This window comes from Ammospiza nelsoni, chromosome 16 (genome assembly GCF_027579445.1).
Source record: "Ammospiza nelsoni isolate bAmmNel1 chromosome 16, bAmmNel1.pri, whole genome shotgun sequence".
Lineage (NCBI taxonomy): Eukaryota > Metazoa > Chordata > Aves > Passeriformes > Passerellidae > Ammospiza > Ammospiza nelsoni.
The window spans coordinates 14,615,283-14,639,603 of NC_080648.1; the positions used below are offsets into that span (position 1 = coordinate 14,615,283).

General features: G+C 41.5%; 1 protein-coding gene across 10 annotated transcripts in view; it reads left to right on the forward strand.

Moving 5' to 3' along the window:
- SGCD (sarcoglycan delta) overlaps positions 1–24,321 on the forward strand; it is a 313,783-nt gene that overhangs the window by 208,249 nt on the left and 81,213 nt on the right. For all 10 annotated transcript variants that reach the window (XM_059483993.1, XM_059483991.1, XM_059483992.1 and 7 more), the window contains one exon: positions 22,467–22,568. In XM_059483993.1, coding sequence (XP_059339976.1) covers positions 22,467–22,568 — 102 coding nt within the window. The remainder of the gene's footprint in view (positions 1–22,466; positions 22,569–24,321) is intronic.

Genomic DNA, 24,321 nt, shown 5'->3' on the forward strand with positions numbered 1-24,321 from the left:
AGAGTGCAGCATTATCTCTGTGTGGCTTAGGAGAGATTCTTTTGTATGACTTGAGTCAAAATCTGAGAAAAACCCTTTTCTGAATAAATATGTTTTGGCTGAACTGATTAAGGACTCAAAGTTTTGAACTGTGGAGTTCAGTGAGCACAGAAGGAGAATCAGGGGATTCGTTTTTGTAGCGTGTGCAAATTTCACACATTTGGTGAGTTTGGAAATGAGACTGTGGGCAATTTGAGGCCCTCAGCAGAGCAACAGTGTCCATGTGTCCCCTGCCCCAGCCTGCCCACCCCAGGCTGTGCTTGCAGGTCACACATCCCTCTCCTTTGTGGCAGAGGTGGCACTCAGAGTGCCCAGGAAGGTACAGGAATACTTAGTCAAATTATTCTTCTTTCTGAAACTTCAACCAGAAGCAAAAGTAACTCCTCAGTCTAAATAACTTCAACATTTTGGTGTTGCTCCCTTTTTGGTGGGTTTTGTGATGCCATATGTGTTATCACTGCTGCTGGAGGTGCAAGTACTGAAGCAAAACATGAAAGCTTGACTGTTACTGTTGCTCACCCAGATCAGCTATAAATATGGGAATGTTTCTGGATTGAACAGCATAAAACCACACGATTTCTAGAGAGAAATGGTTTTGGTTAGTTGTGAAAATGGAGAAATGTGTGCATTTACAAGGAACACATAACATCCCTCTTGTCTCTGGGTGAATGAGTCTGTTCCCAACTCAGGGAATTGAGGTGAGCTGCTGAAGGTGAGGCTTTCTTTGGGTGCCCCTCTGCTGGTAAAGCCCACCTGAGGCAGTCTGGATGTTCCCCTACAAAGCCCTCAGTCAAATCTTCAGGAATTTCCACGAGTGAGCAAAGCCCAAGGAATATTCTGTGCAGCTGAGTTGATCCTGTCCACCTCAAATGCAAGAGAATTCACGTCAGGTTAACTTTGTTTAACTGCAGAATACTCATTAGAGTTACCCAACTCTTACCAGACACTGAAAACATGAGCAGGCAGGATGAAATGTCTCAGTAGACCCTCACCAATGCATTTGGCTGTGAGGAGTTACCTGTGTGCCCAGGTCTCTATCTCTATTGCACAGACATAAATGTGGGTTTTTCTGGCTGCAAACACCCAAAACTCAATCGCCCAGTCTGATTTTTGTCTCAAAAAGTTTAGACTGCAACCTTTGAAAAGGGACAGGCAGAACTATAAATCATTTAATAAAGATAATAGCCTTTTGGGGACGGGGTAATGATGAAAGTAATTACTAATGAGGTTTTGGCAGATTAAATGGACTCTCCGGATGATGGGAGCTCTTCCCTGTGTCAATATGGATAGTGAAATATTTGGATGTGTTTTTCAGTGATATCTGTCGGCCTCTCCTTTTTATTTTCCATGTAGCCATTTACCTCAAGCAGTCCATGAATGAGAAAGGAAAAAAAATTAGTATGTAATGTAAAAACCTTGACTTTTATATTCCTGCAGTGTCCTCAGGGTTTTGGTAGCACCTTTGAGGCTCAACTCCTCTTACTTAATAAATTCTGGATGTGAAGCTTCACTTTTACACATCATATTAAAAAAAAAGTTTGGAACATTAACTTTAAGTGGAGTCCCTTTAACAAGCCCATTTTTCACTAACTTTCTTTGCTGTGGAAACGTACACTCCATAAGTGTGGAATTAAAGTTTTTGCCCTGTGGCAACGGGATATTACTTTTACTACTCTAACTTCAGAAGTGAGGCTATAATGCGAGGCAAAAAAAAATGAATATCAATGTCACAGAACAGCCAAAATGATCCTGAAGAGCTTTTTTAGCACTACACTGCTGATGGCATGTCTTGATACAGGAAGCCAGCACCTGCGCTGTGCAGGTGGGGCAGTGCCCTGCTGCCTTTAAATGTGGTTGCTTATCAGCTCTGAGCTTATAGCAGAAAGTTCTGTGTTAGGTGGGGTGGCACCACCAGAAATGGGTGTGCTGGAGGGCCAGAGCAGGTCCAAGGGTTTACAGCACCCACTAAGTCCTGACCCAAGTTTTTAATGATGCTTCCCTTCATTATAAATTGCTGTTCTTCTTGACTTATGCCCCATGGTATATATATTATTGATCTTTTCTCTTGACTTCCCTGACCATAGAGTGATTTGTCTTCTCTTGCTTTCCTGACCACTCACAGAATGTGTCATTATCAGCTCCTGGTCTCCTTTTCTCTTTCTTTTCATGTTTCTATCCTTCCTTTTTTTCTCCTGCTGTCGTCTCATTCAATAACTCCCAGTGGCCTGACTTGCCAAAATCAACAGGATGGAACAACCCTCTCTTAATTTGTAGTGATGTAATTAAATTCTTCTGTTTCACAACTAACTTGCATAAGCTACTTTTTAATACAGAATTGATTTTTCCCTTTATGGTGCCTGATGCTAGAGTCTTAGCTTTTCCCAGGTTTAACATTTATATGACCTTGTGAAGGTTCAGGTTCCTCAGAGGGCTCAAGCCCCTGGGGCTCCCCTCTGGGGCAGTGGTCACTCTCTGGTGCTCTTGTCCAGCTCACACCACCTCAGTGGTCAGGGAGTGTTCAGTAAACCAAGTTTGTACTTAATAATTATTATAAGAGATGAAGCATTTGTATTTCCTTGAGAGATGTGCATAAAATTTCAGTGAGGCTGTCATCAAGCTTTGGAGAACATTTTCTTGCCCAGCAAAATAGATGTGGTGCATTGTACAGGAGTTCTGGGGTATTGCCACCAAAAAATGCAGCCCATAACAAAAGCTGTGTGTCCTGTCAGGCTCACCTGGCAAACTGCATGTCTGTCAGCTCACACATCTCAAAGATGTTCAGCCTCATTTCCACTGAGAGCTGCAGAAATGTTCTAGACTCTCTCGGATCACTCTGAATTAATGGAGTAATGAATTAAATTAAAATATATTAATGTCACATTGGGCTTTTAGCCATGATTTTAAGGAATCACAGGGGAGTCAAACTACCAACATTTCTCAAAATATGTCTCAGATAAGTTGGAAGATATAATGAAAAGTAATTAGAAGCACAAAAAGGAAATGAAGTAGAGTTGCCACCACTGGGATAGGCCATTGGCTTAAGGAATCAAGAATATTACACATGTGATGTGAAATTTCCTTTGCCAAGTTTCAGGTATCCAAAGATAGAGTTCAGTGAGCACATCCCATAGTAGGCACCTGACTTGGACAGGATGAATTGCTCTGTGGTAGCTGCTTTTATTTTCCTTGGCTCTGCAGTTAATCTGAGCACCTCACTGGGATGGTGCACCTCAGGCTTTGGTGACTCATGTTTTGTGAAGGTGTAATGTGAGTTTGAAAGGACAACAGCACAGGGAACAAAATGTTCCTCCCAAAGTTACGAGCAAAATGCCATCCAAGTGATTTGGGCTGTGAGTGTCTTATTCCTTATCCAGGTAAAGAGAAGAGTGTGAAAAAGCCTAACCTGATGCTGAAATGTCACAGTTGTCATTAAAATCCAGTTTTGTCTCTGTGTGTTTAGATTGATTCATGGTGCCAAGGGTTTTGTATCACATGGTCTTAAATTTTTCAGATTTTCAGGAGATTTTTACAAACTTCAGTGCTATTATAGTGTTTGTTCTCACCTCATTACAGACCCACAGAAAAGCCAAACCTCAATCCAGGCTGCTTTGACATTTCACAGTGGTTTTACTGATGACTTTATTTTGATCTCAGAGATTCTGCGATTTCAAAGATTAAGAGATTTAGAGTTATCATCTTGCATTCAGTGAGTTCTTCTGAAAATCCCCCAGGTGCCTGCAGCTGGCCATTTATACAGCCCTGATGAGCTTCCTTGGATGTTAATCCCAGGCTAAGTAGTTCACACCTGATATTGGATGAAATCTGCCAGCTGGTGGTGAACAGGTCCCTTCACCATGAACTATCTGCACAGCACTGAGAAATGAAGGTTGGAATTGCCAATTGTAATTCCAGAGCTCGGGAGCAGCAAACTGAGCACAGTTATATGAATATTATGTTCCCAGAACTCTGTTATCTGCTAGGTGCATCCATATCAATAACTGGTTATTATTCTGTTCTAGCTGGCTGACATTTATGGTTTTCAGGATTTAGGCTGGGGTTTTCAGTTCACTTAAATCAGATGTCTGCAAATAAGCATCTGTTATGTTTTAAGTTTCCCAAAGCCTTCCTTTCAAACCTGTTATTTTCTCTGAATCAAATGCTTAGCTCAGCAGAGCCTGAAAAATGAAAACAAACTCCAAATGGTCTCCACAGGATATTTTGTGGGAAAAAAAATGTCTTTCAAAAGATAAGAAAAAACCATGACCTGGATAAAATGCATGTATCAATATTTATTATTTATCCAGAGCTTTCTAAAAAAATTGTTACTTGAAAAAAAGTTGTAGACTGCTAAAATTCACTGCAGAAGTCTTGAATGTTAGTTTAGGTTCTTTATTACGCAGGAGGATAAATGATGTGAGGAAAGACGATGGTATCATGTTTTTTCCATCTTCAGAGTTTTTCTAAGTTGGCTGCTGCAGGTGGGTGATATCTGGTGGTCTTGAAAAAAAGATGCTCTGAACTTTCTGCCTCTGTTTGGTTTTTTTTTCATATTTATTCACTACTGGGAACTGGGGAGAAAAACAGTCAGAGGTGATGCTGAGAAAACCAAATGAATCTTTCAAAAAAATCCTCAGAGGCACTTCCTCACCCCATGCAGATGTTGGATTTCATATAATGCCACACATAAAACAACATGGAAGTTTTTTAGTGTTTTGAAGGGTTTCTAGAAGAGGATGAAGGAAGAGATATTTTCATTGAAGCATGACATTTAGAGATGCAAGTTCTGATAGGAAAAGAGCAAAGCAAAAAGGTAAAACAGCTGGAGAATTTGTGATAAATATTGTTCTATAATGGATTCACTGGCACAGGTTTTCCAAGGCCTTATACCAGATTTGCAGTGCAGATTGCAATAATTATCACCAAAGATTTGATTTTTTCAGTAAAAAAAATATTTTATACACATTTTTATCTGTACATTAAATAAAACTGGAAGTGATGACTGGTGAGTGCAATCTCAGCAGATTGAATTGTGTCAGTCACTGTTTTAGATGGGCTTTAATACAGTGTATTTAAAGTTAATTAATTTTCAGATTTATTCGTTTGTTTGTTTGTTTATTTATTTATTTAGCATTTTAGAGGCAGATGTGGGTTGTCTGTATGAGAAACCAGTCAGGAAAAAACCAACATGATATCGTCATGCAAATAATCAATATAGTCACAATGTTAGCAGGGTCTGTCGAATTCTTCAAGGGCCTTCTCTAATTGTCTCTGCAAACTGAATTAGCAAATTAGCAAGATGGTTTCACTAACATTTTTCTATTTTTAGTGGCAGCTGCCTACCCAATTATATATATTCATTAGCTCTGGTATGATTTCATTAACGAACGTACAGTAAGTGCCTGTTAAGCAACTTGTGCTCATGTTCCCAGACAAGCAGTGATGCATCTTCTGGTGAGCATCCTCAGCAGCCCATTGGCCTGGATAAACTGGGTTTTATTTTTATTTTCAATTTGTCATTACTCGTGAGCAGTACGAGCTGAAGGATAAAATGTAAGAAGGTAATTAAGCTGGTTACTTTAATTATTTTCTGTTTCAACTGTGCCTCAGAACCATGAACCTGGCTGGTCAGGCAAATGAGCATTAATGAATGAAGCCACATAATTAAAACATCTGTCACTGTCCTGGAGGGTCGATTGAAGACTTGGATTGGCTGTGGAAAACCAAATAAGCCAGAGTTAATGTTCTCCTAATCCTTCACCTGTTGAGGTGACAGTGATGGGTAGCAAACATGCACCAATGAGCAGTAATGAAGTCGCTTTTAGATTGGTTCAGCACAGGTTTTTCAGGCTAATTAGGTAGACAAAAATGTTAATTTAATCAAAGGAACGTGTATTCATTAAAGAAGGTGCATAAGATAACTGAAGTGGAGAATTAGGTCAGTCAAGAGGCAGGGAGTAGCTCCTGACTAAATTGTCCAGATTATAAAGAGAATGATGTATTGCTAGCTAAATGTTTAAGATATTTTTAAACTTTTTCTTAAAATGTGCAAATCCATGGTTTTGCCTCTGTGTGTCAGGGGATTTACACCAGGGAGAAAAACTGTCTCCCTGTGTTCCTGTGAGTTGTGGTGGGGGAGAACAGGGAGTTCAGGACTCAGAAAGGGAAAGCAGGGAGGGAATGAGATGTTCCCTCTGCATTCCAGATGGCACAGGCCACGCCATCACATTATTGCTGAAATGAGCTCATTACCTTCCTTCATGGGACTTGCTGTAGCAGTGATGTAGCATGGCTGAGTTTGTCTCGTTTTCCTTGGTCTTCTTTGGGCCCTGACTGATATGCAAGGCACAAATTGAACAATTTTGTTCGTACTGTAGATGCAGTGAGCGTCCTTTTGGGGCACATTAGGAAAAAAACCCAAGAAATACAGATTTTCAGCTGTTAAGATGTAAAATACAGTGCATTACCTTATCAGATTGTATCTCAGCTAAACCCAATAAAAAGGAAAGATGATTCTCTAAGATCACCCGGCTGTGGTAGCACAGAAAATAATTAAAACATTGTACTGGAGGCTTGTTACAATTTTAACCTTCTCCAACCCCACATTCTATTTAGATTTCGGATTTAGATAAGCAGTGCAAATGACAGTTTATAGTTGGAGAATGAGACCATTTGGGTGCATTTTAAATAAGGTCCTTGATCCCAAAACTGGCTGCCTTTATCCCTCTCCGTGCCACCACCCAGGGGAGCTGATGCTGATTGATGCAGCATTTCCCAGAACATGATGGTGTCTGTAATTGTACAGTGACACATGGTGACCCACGAGACAAACATCTGGGAACAGGAGCTGTGGGAGCAGTGTCAGTGTTTGCCACAGTCAGTTCTGAGGGATTGGACAGCTCAAATATTATCTGAAACATAAATATCTTAAATAATTATATATAATTAACTGTGTGGTGCTTCGGATGAAAGAATAATTATCACCTACTGCTGTGGTAGGTTGTATCTGTTATATTTCTTTTAATGGCTGAAAGTCTTTTATCTTATTCCTTCCAAGAGGATGGAGAATGTTCAGTGAGGGTTATGGATCAATTATTTATTTCTAAATAGAATGTGTGATTAGTTGGTTGGTTGGTTGGTTGGGTTGGTTGGGAAAATGTCTGGAGAGGAGGAATATTAGAACATGCTGGCATTCATGGATTACTTTGCTTTTATATCATAATTTTCAGTGTAATGGTTAATGGGACTATTTTAATTCTTTTAATGTCTGTTGTGCTGTGAAGACAAGTTAACAATTACTTTTCTGATTGTTTATTTGTTTGTTTAGGCCATGGTTTCTGGAATTGGTCTTCTAGGAGAGCAGATGGTAGAAAGGAGATTGAGGTAGAAATTAAGGATTCTTGTTATAACTAACATTTTTTATGGATTGCAATAGAGGTTTCATTTCTGTGGTTAACCAGCATAAACAGTTTTCATTAGCATCTAAATTTAACATAATTTTCAGGAACATGCAAGTTCTGGTAACTGAAGATGATGATTGATACTGATCTAACAATGAAGGAAGAAACAATTAAAATGCTGAAAGTTAAATTTAGGAAAGAGAGATGAAGACGAAGCTTTTAATCTGGGATAAATGAATCAACAGCATGCATGACTTTGAAAATGAAATTTTATATTTTCTTTATGTTATACGTTTTATATGTTAAACAGTAAGGTACTGGTTTAAAATTTCTTCTAAGAGGCTGTTGAAAAAAAATCTTAAAACATTTGAAAAGGAAGTAAAAACCCCCTAAAATTTACAAAATGTTGGTCATCATGACAGTATCATCCTGAGATAATCAGGTCAAATATAAGTTGTTCTTTCCATCTGAATAAATGGGTTGTATAAAAGAAATGACGACATGGAACATCTTTGGCTAAGTGCAGTAATAATAATAATGATAATAATAATAACAACAATAATAACCAAGTGTGCTTTATTGCAAGGAAGAAATGTTATCACTCCAATTAGCCCATATAGGAGATGTGAAAAAATCCTAATAAGAAACAGTTTAAGCGTTGCTGTGAAGTTATTATTTCAAAACTGGATGTAATCAGTTACCAACAGTACACAGTATGGCTTAATTAATGGCTGAAGTACATGAAATCTCCAGGGGGCCTGTCTGCACTGGTGTTTAGGGACATATTATAACTCGAGGTAATTGAATAGCAATTAAGTAGAGTTAATGAACGTGCGTTCTTGGGAAGACACACAACAGTTAATGGATCAGCCCAGAATGAACCACAGTTAAACACACACCCGTTTGTTTTGCTGATCCTCTGAATGTCCACACCAGGATAAATAAGGCCATTAATTAATTTGAATTAATAGACGTTGGTCTCTTCTCCCATTCCAAGTGACAGACACTCTGTGGGTGATGCAAGGACAGCTGTTGATGTTTCCTGGCTACACCAATTAAAGATATTGCCCTTATTAACCATGGCACAAGCTTTTGTTAACTGTGGGTCTTTAACACAATGTGGGCAATAAACAGGAGTTTGAAGTCTATGAGGTGGAATTCGTGTTGCATTAGAGAACTAACTGAACTAAATTAGAGACTGGCTTTCACCACAGTTTCATGCAGTGGGGAGGAGAAAGGACATTTCAGCCTGTGCTCCCCTTTTCCATGTCAGCTTCTTCCAGATTTGGATGCAGGCAGCAGCTAACCACTGAACCAGGGTCTGCATCTAGCAATTGAAAGAGAAACTGATTGCCAAATGTTGTCTCTTTGTTCTGAAAATAAAAGGCTGTTTTATGCAAAATTCCTTGGGTGATTATAGGGACAGATAAGATTTTTCTTGGAACTTGAGGAACACGAATATTTGAATGCAGTCCCAAATGCTGCTAGGAGTCAAAACATGGAGAGCTCAGATTTAAGTGACTCTTTCTGAAAGATTTATAGAGAGCTTAACAAGACACTAATAATGTACAAATTCAATAACCAGAGGAAAATTTAAAAAGTGAATGTATATGTAAGTTGTTTGCATTATCCAAAAGTTAAGTAAACAACACTGTATTTTTCAGTGATTTAGGAATCACTGCCTTACTCCAACAAAGAGGAAATTCTTTAGAAATCCAGCATAAGATCTGGCAGAAAAAAAGAGACATTAAAAATCAGATACTATGCAGGCAAAGAAATTATTTTTGACGATACAGCAAAGAGGAGGTCAGTTTATTCAGTGTAAATGAGAAACTGCTGCAAGATTCCTCTGAGAGTCTGGTGCACCCACAGGCTGGGCTTGTTCTTCAGTGATGGCTGCATGTGCTCTTCATAACCTGTGTTAAGTAAAATGTCATTTCACTGGAGAAGGCCTGCAGGTAATGAGAGGATGACAGGGAACCTGCAGGAAATGGAACAGGGTAAATGCATGTGGGTAATGAAAGGATGACAGGGGACCTGCAGGAAATGGAACAGGGTAAATTCATGTGGTTAAATTCATGTGGGTAATGAAAGGATGACAGGGAACCTGCAGGAAATGGAACAGGGTAAATGCATGTGGGTAAATTCACATGGGTAATGAAAGGATGACAAGGGACCTGCAGGAAATGGAAGAGGGTAAATGCATGTGGGTAAATTTGTGGTGCTCCACCTCAGAGGAGTGTGGCACTGATGGAGTTTGTGGTGCCTCCAGACACCCTGGGGGTGTTTGGGGGTCTCTGGGCAGGGCCAGGTGTGCCCCCTTGGGCTGGCAGGAGCACTGGGCTGCAGCATCCAGTGCCAGCTGCCCAAACCCTTGGGATGTGTCCAGATCCATCCTGGAGAGCCTGAGAGCCCTGTGTGGGGGAAAAAAAAAAATCTCTTAGCGGTGTCCTCTTTCATGTCACAGTAAACAAAGCCATTCAGAGGTGGCAAAGTTTTGTTTAAGGGGGCCTTGGGTTCTCTTTGGGACTTGAACTTGTTCAAAAAATTGAAAAGGCAAAGGCTCCGAATTAAATCCTGCTATAAATTAACACAATTAATGTGTTTCATTTCAGCTACCTGCACATCATTCAGGGAGCTGTCTTGAAAGAGACAAATTAATTACTAATAAGAATTCTATACCCTGCTATTTTCTCTATTTACTGATCTTACTTTCCAACGCTTTTCCAGAAATACTCAGTCTGATATTTAACAAGTGAAGCTATTATTATCTTAAATTACATAAGATTTTGCTTCCCTCGTGGTTGTGATAGAGGAGGATGAAAGTAAAAAAAAAAAAACCTTTAGCAGGACTTTAACAAATTCACTGCAGAATTTCATAGTGAATATGGAAGAGTTGAACAAGCTGAGACAAAAAATATTGAGATCAGAGAAGTGCTGAATGAGGGAGGCTTTGAGTCAGAGATTATATTTTTGGCTTTGCATAGCCTCACTGTAAATTTCAATATTTCTATGAAATATTTGTCCTAGACACATCAATAAGCCTTGAAAGTACAGGTTGTTAATGAGTTGCAGCTGAATCCCAGTTTTCTTTCTGTTTATTTTTTTGAGTAGTAGAAATACTCCCTGTGTCTATATAATTAGTGTTTTCATGTTTGTTTTCCTTCGGTGGAGTCTGCCTTTTGAGATACTCCTTTGGTTCTTTCATCATTTCACAAAAATTATACTTCTGCCCAAAATAACTCAAACTGTCCTTAAGTTATATGCAAAGGATTCTCAGCTCCAAAACAGGTCTTTTCAAGCTTATTCTTAAAAAAAGTCTTTCAAGTTACAAAGGCTTCCACTGCCATTTATAACAACAGTGAGGTTTTTTTCTTTTTTTTATATTTTATTTTGAAAAGGATGCTGTTGACCGTGAGGAAATACTTAAATAATCTTTTCATTGAATAGAAATACCCTGTATTTAAGCAATGTCTTTCATTTTTAAGAAATCCTAGAACTTCTGTCAAAGCCATTTTGACCCACAGCATTTGCTGCTTGCATTTGGTACCAAATGTTGGGAATAAACATTATGACATAATCTCTAAGCATTAGATGAATAAACATGGTTTTCTCAGGAATGTCTCCTACAGCCTACAGCAACTTAGAACACTAATTAAAGTGAGACATTTTTGTCAATCATTTCATAATTTAGAAATTGTTTGGTAAAGCAGAAAGCATCCCATAGGAATGCATTCTGGTGAGCTGATCCCATTACCCTTGTTAGATATTTATTCCCCATTTTACATATTTATTTGAATATTTCCTAGAGATTTGCAGTGTATTGCACTGGTTGCCTAGATTGCTTATGTCTTTAAGACCCCACCAATAACTGAAAAGAAATCAGATATTTTTGAATAAACCTAGAGTGAGAAAAGAGCAGTGATATGTAGCCATAGCCATAGCTATGAACTGTACATTTTTAACAGTGTTGACAAAGACAGTCTGGAAAGAACCAATTAGAATAATTAACATTTGCACTAGTACTTCTGCCTTGATAACAAGTCACTGACCACATTTAGCACAGTTACTCTAATTAATAGTCCCATTCAGGAAAGATATTTATAGGTGCAGTATTTCACCCAAGCAAGTAAGGACTTCACAAGGTATCCGACAGCTGGCGTTGAGTAATACATTCTAAAGCATATCCCCAGTAATCCATCTCAATTCCTTGTTTATTACCTTTGCAGCTTTCTAACACTTTTGTCAATAAGATATTGCTTCCAGCAGTTCAACTTTATTCTTACATTAATATCTCAAATTTATCATAGGGTTCTAAATTTCCTCTGGTCACCAAAATGTCCCATTGAGCCATTTAAGCTCCTGGAAACTCCGTTCTTTATTGGCAGCCTGGGAAAAATATTTTTTGCCCTCTATCCCTGAGTGTTTTGAGATTAAATTCACTAACATTGTCAAGTTAGGTCGGTGAGGGAAGCCAAAACAAGAGAGAAAAATGTTGTTGGGGATTTAGGGGGATTCAGGGAAGGGGAGGAGGGGACAGAGGTGCAGAGCTCCAGCCCTGCTGTCACAGCTGTGTCCTGGGCAGAGCTGAGGATGTGCAGAGAGGGACTGAAATCTCCTGGCTTCAGGCAGCCTGAAGGGTCTGTGTGCTCACCAAAGGACAGCTAAAGGGAAATACAAGTGTCAGCCTTTGTGCTTTTTGTTCTTTTAATGGGTAAAAGTTCCTTCTCCAGCAGTTGTGGTGTCTGACCAAGTGCAGCAGTTGTTGATGAATGTGTCCTTATTCCCCAGAGGTCCTTTTTCTTGGAAAGGAATATCTTATTCAGGCAGTAACAAGCACAGGCTGCCAAAACAGCCAAAAAGCTGTAAGAAAAGTCTAGGTTACCCTCAGAGCCCTGACTGGAGCATGATGGAGAGCTGAGTTGCCTCTTGCTGCCTGTGAGCCAGCCCCAGTCTGCCTGCAGAGCTGTGTGGAGGAGCATGGCAGTGACCTCCCAGCCAGCAGCACTGCCTGACCAAAAACATTTCACCAAACCCATTATTTTAATGCTAATTTAATATTTTTTAACTTAGCCTGATGCTGTCTCCCCTCTCCCTGCCTGCAAGCTGGGGCTGCCCCGTGGGACTGGGCTGCAAGGGCTGCATCCTCCTCCTGTGCTGGTTTATTTATTTTCTTTGCAGAGGTCCCAGGGAGCAGAACCAGGGGCTTCTGCCAAAGCTTGCAGACACCCAGTGGGGAATACAAGGTGTTGAAATTGCTCTGTGCTCACCCTTGCTCATTCTGCCAGGCTGGAGGGGAGGCAGCATCACTTCTGACTCATGGGGGTGTTGCTGCTAGACTGTGCCCAGGAGCAGCATTTGGGCTGCAGGAATGCTCAAAGGTTCTTTGTGATCAAGGAAATCCAGATCTGAGACACTTAACATTTATTTCGAAGGATTTTGTGATTTAAATAATCTTGGTTCTGCTGGAAAGGATTTTTAAAGCTGGTGAGGTGAGGTTTCATGCAGTGGGTAAATTAATAATTATGCAGGTTGTGAGTCACTGCATTTGTTTCTGCTGGTGTCATGTTTCAAAAAGGAGCAGAATGAGGAGGAAATGCTAATATCCCCAAAGAAGACACATTTCTGCAAGGAAGGGGCACACAGAGCTGTGCTCTCTAAAGGCCAAAGCACAGTGAGAGCAATCATTTCCCTGTGGCTTTAAAACCCTCTGTTTAAAGAAAGTATTTTAAAAAGCTGCTGTCTCTTGCTCTGTTGCCACTTGCTGATGCCAGCTGTATATTTTTGCATGTGATTTTTGGCTATTTCAGGTAACCACCTGACTTTCATACACATAATATTGTACTCCTGAATTCCAACAGAATCTCCTGGCATCTGGTAAAAGTCCCCTATGACTCAGTAAGCACCCACTCAATAAATAATTTGAAATGAAAAGCATCCCACCCATGAGTTCTGGATTTTTTTAAAAAACAGAAAAACCTTTATTGCCTTTATTTTCCTCAGAAAGTAAACAGTGGGAAAATTATCTCACTGTTGCCTTGCAAGTGTATCATCTACCATGATGATAATTTTGGGTATTGCATCAGGAAATGCTGTCTTGCAGGAGGATTCTGGATTTGGGTTGGTGGCCAGCAAGTTCCTAGTTCCCATGCTGTTTGATCATCATTGATTTTAGTCTAGTAAACACTTCTGAATGTGCATTAGAAAGCTGTGGAGAAGACAAGGGGCATTAAGCATAATGCACCTTCTGGCAAGGAGGCAGAGGGATGCAGACTGCAGGGAGATGGGACAGGAGCTGGACTCTGAGTTACTGGCATTTGAAAGGTGCCAGAATTACCCTGTTGTTTCTCGTGAGCAGGATATTTATGGTTGCTGTGCTGCAGCACTGTCACACAACAGGGTGTGAGAGACAAACCATGGCTGTGCTTCCCTTGGCAGTTTTCTCATTGGTAGATAGCTGACTTCGTGCCTCAGTTTCCCCTTTGAGGGGAACCTGGTCTAGGGGGGGTTGAAATGAGAGGATCTTTAGGATCCCTTCCCACCCAAACCATTTTTATTTTATCAGTGATTTCCTCCTGCTGCTCCATGGCCAGGTGGGTGTAAAGGGATGGAGCAATTTGAAATCAGTATCTGCACTCCGTGGATCAGATCTCATTCTTTGCCCTCCATTCCTGGTGGTGAGGGGCCCTAAACATACTCATATATTTTCCTCTCTGAATAATTATTTACTGGCAATTGTTCAAAATGCAGTGGAAGCAATATCCTTATTTCAGCCTCTCTGGGAGCAGCATTTTCAGTTCCCTCATTTCTTTGCCATCCCCAGAGCCTCTCTTGCTAAAAAAAAAGTCATAGACACACTGTAGATAAGTCTGGAAGACAGTTTAAATTATTTTTCTGTATATTCTGATAGTGAAAGAGCAAAATAATATATTTTCTGTGGCAAATAACAGCTATAAAAATTCATTGGTGGTTCTTTGGCCATGAGGGCAGTTTCTTAACCATGGGACTATGGATTCCTCTTAAAAAAGAGAATTTGATTTTAAAAGAAATTTCCTTTACCTACCTGTGTAAATAAATTGAATGTGCTCTATCTCCTATCTCTTATTGAAAGTATGAGACTTGATTAAAAAAAAATCATTAAGATAATCCCTGGAGTCACTCTATGTGGATATAGTTGGTATTACATTTTTTAAAATACACTTTATTTCACGGTATCTGTTTATTGACTGGCAACCTGTTTGTTTTCTTTTCGAGTCCTGTTGCACTTTGAGTGCACTTTGCACTGAGCTCCAGGTTTATTGCAGAAATCTGAAGGCATCCAGAAAAGATTCCTAAGTCACCTTAGAGGGTGATTTCACCCACAGCAGTGGGTAAGAAGCACTCCAGGGATTGATTTGGGTTCTATTTGGACCCTTTTGCCATTTTCTCTCCTGACTGCAGAGGTAGCACAGGGTGATTATCTGCAGTGCAGGCTCATCAGTTGAATTCCTGATTCTGGCTGATTGGGAGGGGTCAGAAGTGATTAATTAATCAAAAATTTATTGAAAATATTCTTCCCTGCCCACTCTGCTTTCTCCTGGCTTCTGGAAATGCAGAGCAGGAGCAGGTAATGGTGGAGTAAATGAAGCAACTGAAAATGCACATTCACATCATGATTACCCCATTTGGAGGCTGGGGCTGCCCTGGCAGGGAGTTTCTCACACAGGGTGGGGTTGGGAAGGTCGGTGCAGCTCCATCAGTGTCCCCACAGCCTGCAAATCCATCTGCTGGGATGGGATCATCTCATGTGCCCTGGGGATGGGACCTGGGACAGTGTCACAGCCCTGCTGGGTCTCCTCACCTGCGCTTTGAGCTCTCTTGGGTGCTGCTGTGAGGTTTGGATGGGATTAAACCACAGCATGTTTGCATGGGCCTCATTTCTCTGCCCAGACCTGGTGTTATGCTGTGATTAATGCCCCTGAGTTGTTCTGGCATGTTCACATCAGACAAAAATGGCAAATAATTGTCCCCATTTCTGAGAGCTCACCTTCAGAAACGCTACAGCAGAGCTGCTGCTTTCCCCCTCACACTGCCAGCTTGGTGGGGGGAACTGCTAAATGCTGGATTAGTCAGAAAAACCTCACTTCAGAGTGTAAGGACAGAACACAAAAGGGATCCACTAAGATAAAAGACAAAAAAAGAAACATTCCTTCTCTCTGGAAACTTCTTCCAGCACTATAAAGATGATGAGTCCAACCAGCCTTGGTGTAACTTGGAGCAGCATTGCCACAGAGGACTTTGTGTCCAAGATCTTTATAGTCTGAAAAAAGAAGTGTTTGTTCTGTTCTTCATGTGGTGATTGACAGATTAGCATAGTTAAGGAGCATTAGGCCATAATTTGTAAGAACTCTTTCTGCACCCTCTGCATCAGTGGGTTTCTGTGCTGATTTTATTATTAAATCACTGCATTAGAAGACTTCTTGTTCCTATGAGTATAAAAATCTTTTTCTCCCACTTCTGAGTGAGCACAAATTTGTGCAGGATGGGACTTTTCCCTTTTAGTTAGCATAATTATGGTAATGAGCTGGACTAAAAAAGATGGAGAATTCCAGGGACACATTTGGGATGTATGTTGATGGTAAGATGTGAAACCTCACTGTTTGTCTTGGAGAAAAAAGCAGAAAAGTGCTCAAGATAGCGTGGCTCATTTTACAATGCTGCAGTGCCAAAGTGCTCTGTAACAAGGAGCTGGAGGGGTGAAAGCCAAGTTTCCATCTTTTCCCTGCTGTACCAGTGGAAAGGGAAATTCTGCATACGATGGCTGAGTTGTAGTAACAATGCTGGGATTCATAATCATTTCTCCAGTAGGTCTGCTAATCTTTTCCCTGCAAAATGTACTCTCAGATGGGGTGGCTTAATTCATCGAAATCCTGCTTTTGTGGTGCCACACCTGACCATATTTTGAATAAATTCACTTTGCTTTGGAAAGAAATACCTCCTGCCTAGAGTAATTCCAGCGCTATGCAGTAAATCCAGAGCTGAGCTTTCTTCAGCTCTGGCTGAAGGATTTGTTTAGAAATTGTTCCAGCACTAGTTTGGAATTGTTTCAAGGGGTGAGATTTAGTTGCTTTGGTTGGTTGTAACTTACTTGAAACAGTAATTGGAAAACCACATTTGAGCCTGTTCTTCCTGTTCATTAAGACTATTCTCCTGAACTTCCACTAAAGCAAATTCATCAAATTCATTTATTTATTTTCCTTTCCACATGAGCTTCATGGGGCTCTCTGAGTATCTTTGGTCATGAATGGTGTTGGCTCTGGGGGGCACCCGGACAGTGTGGGAGGAGCAGACAGAGGAGAAGGGTGCTGTGGGGATGTGCACGTGGAAATCATCCCTAATGCCCTCAAAGCAATGTGAGTCTGATGGGAATGGAGCCAAGATGTTCTGCATCAAATCTCATTGCTGGGGCTGGGGTGTGCTCTCAGTTCTCGTGCTCTTCTTGTTGTTTTCTGCCTCTGTTTCTGCAGTCATGCAGAGGAGCTCACAAAACCAGGAGTTACCATGGGAAAGGAAAGGCTCTGAGCTTTGCAAGGGCTTTGTTTGGGCTGAGTTTTACATTGACCATCATGGTGAGCAGGCAATTCCCTCCGCTTGCACAAAATTCCTTCCCAAGCTCAAAAACCATCTGGATTTCCTGTAGCTGTCACAAATAGCTTCACACCCATGGAAGGAGCTGAAAGTGCCTACACAGCTCACACTACTTCAACATCAGCTTGCAGAGGTCTTTTTCCAGTGGGTGACTCCCACAGCTGCTCTGTGTTCATTCCCATCCCTGTCTCCTGTGACTGATGGCTGCAGCACCAGAGATCATTTAGAGCTGTCACCTCCCAGGCTGTCAGGAGGTTCTGGATGGAGCCTTCTGCAGGGAGCACTGAGTTAGCTGATTGCTGCTCTTGCTGCTTCTGTAATGTTGTTTTAGCTGCAGGATTTTAGCTGTGCTTCCCCAGTGTCTCATTCCTTCCCTGGAGCAGGATAAGCTCTGTCCCACAGTGATCCAAGGCTTGGGATCACCTTCCTTCACCCCCTGAAGTCTCAGCTCAGTTTTCCTGCCCTGTGCCTGTCACCTTTAGAGGCAAATGCTACCAACAAGGCATCAGACAGGGACATCTGAGGTCAGGAAGCAGAAGAAGAGGGAGGGAGGTGATGGCAGTGATGGACATGGGACCTCAGAGTGCAATTCACAGCATAATCCTGGATCTGTGCACAGGGATATGGTCATTTGTGCTGTCTGATGCTACATTGCCTTGGTTTTCTCTGCTGACCACACAAACTGTCTCAAAGCAAGGTCTTATGCCAGAGGAAGAAGTTTTCACACATTATCTCCTTACCTGTGTTGCTCTGGACCAAGCTGTATAACCAGATTAAATTTTATACGACTGATGCTGCTGGTAGGTGTCTTCCATAGGAAAATATTGCTGCTGATCCACAGCTGGATACTGGGATCCTTATTAAGATGATGAATTAGCCGAAGAAAATGAGGAGAAGGAGGGAGGGCAGACGCAATTAGAACAGGTTTGAGGCTGTGAAGAGCTGGCAATGATGTGTTTTGTACCTGGAATCTGGAAACATTTAATATCATGTCTGAGAGAAAAGGACAGTACAGATATCCTCCCAGGAGGGAGAAAAAAAAAAAAACGAGGTCACTTGCCTTTGCTGAGGATTTTTTTCCTAACTTTGGATGTATTGAGCTGTGTAATAACTTGCACATATCTGGAAGCAATGCAGAGCACAGCAATCAATAATACAAGCAACAATAATCAGGTGTTTCAGCCATCTGACACAAGCAGTCTCCAAAGATAATTCTCTCCCACAGGACATTGCTGAACATAACTTCAGTTTATTCCTAGCAAAAAAAATTAAATGCTTACCTGCTGTGCAGAGACAAACCTTGGCAACCATTCTCCTCCTGAAAACTGGAAAGGGATGGAGATGCAGGGAAAACCAGTGGGAAACAACCACTGGAGCTGGTGGTGGCCAGGAGAGCTGGAGCAATCTGTCACCAGTGTCCTTAAAATCCTTAGAAAGACCTCAATAAACAGGAAATCTGTTCAGCAGTGCCAGGAGAGCAGAGGGAAGCACAGAAGAGTTTGAGGCTGCGTTTTGTGTTTGTAAAGGACAGAGGATCCTGGCCCGAGGGACACGGGGAATGTGTGTCACTGTCACCTTGGCTCTTGAGCAGGTTAAGCTGCAGCGTGAGCCCAGCCTGGTCTCATAAAGCTGCCCATGAATGAGACAGCACTGGAAATTCCCCCTGCCCCTGTGTGGGATCAACCCAGGTCAGTGCAGCCAGAACCAATCCCAGGTATTTATTGTGGAGTTAGAGAAAAGTTTGGGTTGGGAGGGACCTTAAAAACCATTGTGTTCCTCCCCGTGCCCTGTGCAGGGACACCTCCTGCTATCCCAGGTGGCTCCAAGCCAAATCCACCCTGGCCTGGACCTTTTTCAGGGATGGGGCAGCCACAGCTTCTCTGGGCACCCTGTGCCAGGGCATCACCCTCCTTCCCACTCAGGGAAGAATTTCTTTCTAATATCTCATCTAAACCTACTCTCAGTTTAAGCCTTTATCACAGCAGTTAAATGTCTCTGGTTAGGGTGGCTGTTTTTTTCTTATTCTGTTAGCTGGATCTTCCTGCTACCAGCCTTGCCATTAAAAAAGTAAAATTAAAGTAACCCAAATCGTTAAAAAGTAAAACAAATATAAACTGGACTTTAGCCACTTGTGTGGCCACATTGCCAAGCAAAGGCAGAGAGGAGCTTTGGTGATCAGACACCATCAATGCTGAGCTCTTCCCCTAACAGCAATACCATCATTCTTAATTGGCTGTAAAAATGAGATGCTTCTCAAGCTACTAAAATCCAAAATTCCTTTCTCATCCAGCATCACCAAAATGACATTTATGTTATTCAGGATTGCTATCCCCTTTCAACTGAGAGCAGTCAGCAAGAGCACATAAATTTTTATGCCTGTCCAGTACAAGGCACTGCATAAAAAGAGAGAGGGCATAAATGATGTAATTGATGTGAGAGTTTTTGCCATGGCCTCCCAAAAAGCAGAAAAATTCACTGCAGGTGATGAAGGAGGAACTCTGTGCCTCCTGTTTGGAGCATCCCTCCTGGGAGCTCCCACAAAGCAGGCTTGTGCCTGCACTACAAAGTCATTCACTCTGCTGAAGAGTCTATTAGTAAAAAGGAGAGAAACAATGATTTTCAGATGGCAGAGTATGAAATAATCAATACTTTTCCTTATTCACAAGCAGAAGAGTGGCAGATAAGGATATACACCAGTCAGAGACACACAATGTTTAATAAAACATCTTGGTCTTTGTCACTCTAGGCAGTTTTCTGCCACATTTTATAGGTCACAGTCCATGAAATTTCATAGGAACTTTCATATCTATTCTCTGTAGCAGAATATGACATTTATTTGTTATTAAACCATATAATTTAGGGAGGATGAAGATACTTTATCCAAAACAACATGTAAAGTAGTCTTTCCAACAATGATTTCTCTCTAATGTATCTGTATTTTGGGACCTCTGTATAGTCCTGTGAGCTTCTTATTTTTTTAATGGGACATAATAGAGGAATATAATTTTACAGGAACTGTATGATAAGTGGCCAAGATATTTGTTAAACTCAGGGCACAACCTTTGCTTTTTTTTTCACCTGCTGAGCCAGACTGTCACCACAAAAACCTATCAGCTTTAATCATGAGAAACATGAGCAGTGGGGAGTTAATCGTGGTAAGTCCGTGCTAAGCATTGATGCACTCCCAAACACCTGCAAGTCAGGAGAGGATTTGGGGTGGGCACAGCTTTTATTGCCTCTGGCAGATGCAGGAGGAGGGAAAGGTGAGTGGAGTGGAGCTTGAGAAGGATCTAAGATTGAGAAGAAGGCATGGGGAAATGCCTCTTTCTCTCCAGTCCAGTGGGTTTGTAAGAGGATTCGCCAACTTTGATTAATCAAATGTGTCCTTGATGTTTTGGCTGTAGCGTATTGTCCCATAGGCCTGATACCTCTTTTGGGATGTGCAGGACCTGCTGGCTGTCAGCTAAACTCCCCTTATGTACATTTTTTATATGTAAAAATCCTTTGGACCACACTTGGGAGACAGAGGGTGAAGGACAGAAAGACACACAAGAGAAGAGCAGAATGGGATTCTGGATCTGTGTCATTACAACAGAACAGGGTTGTGAGTCATCGAAATTGCTGGTTTGCCACAGTTTCAGTGGTGGCTTGAAAAGTCCCTTTTTATCCCTAGGTCCACGTTCTGGAAGAGTATTCCCCCATTCAGCTGAGGAGGCAGCCCTGGAGGGATCAGCGCTGCATGTCCACAGAGCTGGTCCCTCTTGCAGCTGGCTGGGGCACACAGCAGCTTGCCTGACCTGCAACTTTCCTTATTAAAACCAGAGAAGACACTGCTGTGTGAAAGCCCTCAGGGCTTGTAACCTTACTGAGATAATCTATTTTAGGGAAAAAAAAAAACTGGGGAGATTTTTTAGCAGCCCAGACCGTGTGAGGGTCTGTAGATAGCTGTAATAACTCCTGCTCGCTCAAATTGCAAAGCACACTGCTATCAAAATTTAATCTGGGCTTTTTGGTGAATAATCATATTTCACTCATTTTCCTCCACACTGCTGCTTGAGATAAATGAACCCCTTCTGTGCCACCACCAAACCAGAATTCATAGGCCAATATTTTACACCTGGGGCCAACAAATGTGGGGAGTGTCATTTTATGACCCATCTCAGTAGCATTTCCAGCATCTGTCTCTCAAATTCGCTCACAGCCTTGAGTTCAAAATGAGATGACAGCGGTCACTTTATCAACCAGCATCACCTTTGTTCATGAGACACCAGGGCCTGGCAAGAGCAGTTGGAACTACCTGGGAATGGCTCTTGTTGGAACAGGAGAAGCTCTGGCAGGTGACCAGTGCTGCTGCTGAGCCGTGCGAGGTCGCTGATTTTCATCCCTCCACGTTCAGGCCTTTGGCAGCAGTTCATGGAAATTTGTCTGGGTTAGATCTCCTCTCTCTTGGAGAGACTCTGATTCCTCATCTGGGGCTGGAGGTGCTCTCATAGTGGGAGGAAGAGGAAGCAGACAGGTGGGGTTTCATTTTTGTGGATTGGGAAGCATGCTAGATGTATATCCAAGCACACGTGGTTTTCCTGGATTTTCCTGGTCTCCTCTTATGATCTTCTTATGCCTTCTACCCAAGTATTCCCCTTTCCTACAAAATCCCCAAAACAGCTGTGAGTTAGTCATGGAGGTGCTAGTTTTACTTTTACTTATTCCTGGTGATTTCAGTCAGTTTTTCCTAAAAGGTATTCTTCAAACCATCTTTTTCTCGGAACAAAACAGTTTACCTCAGTCCTTGCAAACTTTGACAAGCACCCTGAATCTTGAAAATAATACCTTACATTTGATGTGGTTTTGATTATAAATGTACCTGTGCAATTTCCTACTCACACTGTTTCTTGCACACCCTCCCTAAGCACTTATAGCCTAAGTGAAGCTAAATCCGTCATCTTAATAAAAATTAGAACTTTCATGTGTCAGAGGTGAAATATATTTTGGTACAGTTCTCTGTTTGAGTGTATCTGTACAGATATTAATCAGACATTCTTTACAGGGATTTATCTGAATGAGCAGGTATATTATTATATTATAAAGGCAGGCAGTGAATATTACAGTGAACAGTTTCCTGTTAACACAGAGCATCACTGCCTCTCTGTGAGTAGAGAATGACTTAGCTTAAAGGAACATCTTTCATCTGTGTAAATGGTTTACTGGGGGGCATTGCAGATAGTTCTGAATAGAATTTTTTTTCTCCACAGAAACTGAGCTACAAGCATAACACAAGTAATTGCATTCTCTAGTGCCTCCCAGTGCTATACATGTTATCTTCAATGGGAAAAATCAGCTATTGGCAGCCTGGTGAATTTAGTAATTGTAACTAATAGGGTTGTTTCTTTTTTGCCTGTCTTTCAGGATGGAATGGGGAACCTGAGGATCACAGAAAAGGGTCTGAAGCTTGAAGGAGATTCAGAATTCTTGAAACCTCTCTACGCCAAAGAAATCCGATCAAGACCAGTAAGTTTTGGCAAAGGAATAAGTTTGTTTCTGTAGCCCTTACGGAAAGAAGCCATGAAGGGGCAGGGTTGATGTGGCTAGTGGATAAATTGCTTTGGCCATTGGCCTCTCTGTACAGGTACAGTTTGGGGAGTGAGGCTTTGAGGGCTTCATCCAGACACTACATCCTCTGGGCCGTTCCACAGTTGACACCCATGGCTCTGGTTTGTGTCAGCCACAGTTAAAACTCTTCAGGACCTCTGAAGTTTCACACTGTCTTTGCTTTCTTTTGAGGTAGATCCTAAAACATCCTCAGCTGGAGGAGCCGTTCTTTCTGAGGCAGAGGGATGGCTGGTAGCTCTGAAATCAGCTCACTTTTAACAATTACAGCTTACCTGGATAGCAGAGAGGTGCTGCCTTGGCACAAGGGCCTCATCTGATGTTCATTAGCACATTGAACCCGTATTATGTCCTCAGTCCTATTTCATGCTGGTTTAAAAATATGTGTAGTTAAAATTCAATGCTGCTAAGACTGACTGCTTGACAGAAGTGGCAAGAATGTTAACTACTGGAAATGAGAAAGAACCCAAGTGTGATTGAAATAACATTTTCATAGCAGCACTTTGTTGGCTGTTGGTGACTTTTGGTCTTTCTAATGCAATCCTGTATGTCCTGAGCAGCCTTAAAATAACTGAAACAATTACAGAGTTTCCAGGATCTGTGTCAGAAGATATCATCTGTCTTGTTTCCTGATCTAAAGTGTTAATTTGAGTCAGATACCAACCTTCCCTTTTGATAACAACGGCAGATAGCTAATTAAATAAACTTAACATCCTTTTATCTTAGCATTTCAGTGCTCTTGTAGAAATTGGAACTTGGAACATAATGAGCAAAACAGCCAATACCATACCCCATTTAATTATTGAAGGTTGTAACCTCTGAAAGATGGCTAGGAATTCATTTGAACAAGCATAATGATTCAGGAAGAAAACTTAATAAGAAAACCTTCATATCTATAAATGCTTTCAGCCCTGAATTAAAACAGAACCTGTAAAACCTTCCATGTCATTCACCTTTTAATATAAAATATGTGGGAACCAGGTGCAGCAGTTGCTTTGATAAATAGGCTGACAAATCACTACCTACATTTCTTTTTCTCTAGTTACATTGATGAAAATAACATTTGATTGCTAAGAGAAGTGAGAACTACTTCTTGCTACTGGGGAGTTTACTGTTTTCATATTATCATATTGATCTACATTTTAATACATCCGGGGGTACAAAAGGTGTCCCTTTCCTGGGGCTGTGGGCGTAATTTCCACACACCATTGACAGATTACTGAGTGCCAGGAACAAGAAGTGTAAGGTGGGGCCTGTGTGTGTTCCTTGCTTTATCCCCCTCCCAGGGTTATTTTTGCTGTTAGCTGGAGGAGGGTGTAGCTGCCAGCCAGAAGCTCTGATCTGCAGGCTGGGGAGCCGCAGCCTCCCTGCTGCCCTCAGCAGATGAGTCCTGCAAACTGTGTCAACCACAGAGTTACACAGACCATGCACATTGTTCCTCTGACTTCTGCCATAAACTGGAATAGCCTCTGCTGGATTTTAGGTTGCTTGCGGTAGCCCTGGAATTACTTTTGGGCTGGGGGCAACAGCAGAGCTCTTGGTGCATTCAGACAACTTCTGCTTTCCTGTGCTGTGTGTGAATTTGGCCTCTTGAAAGCAGATGAAAGGATTGCAGTCGACCAAAGGTTTATAGTTACGGAATATTTGAAAATAT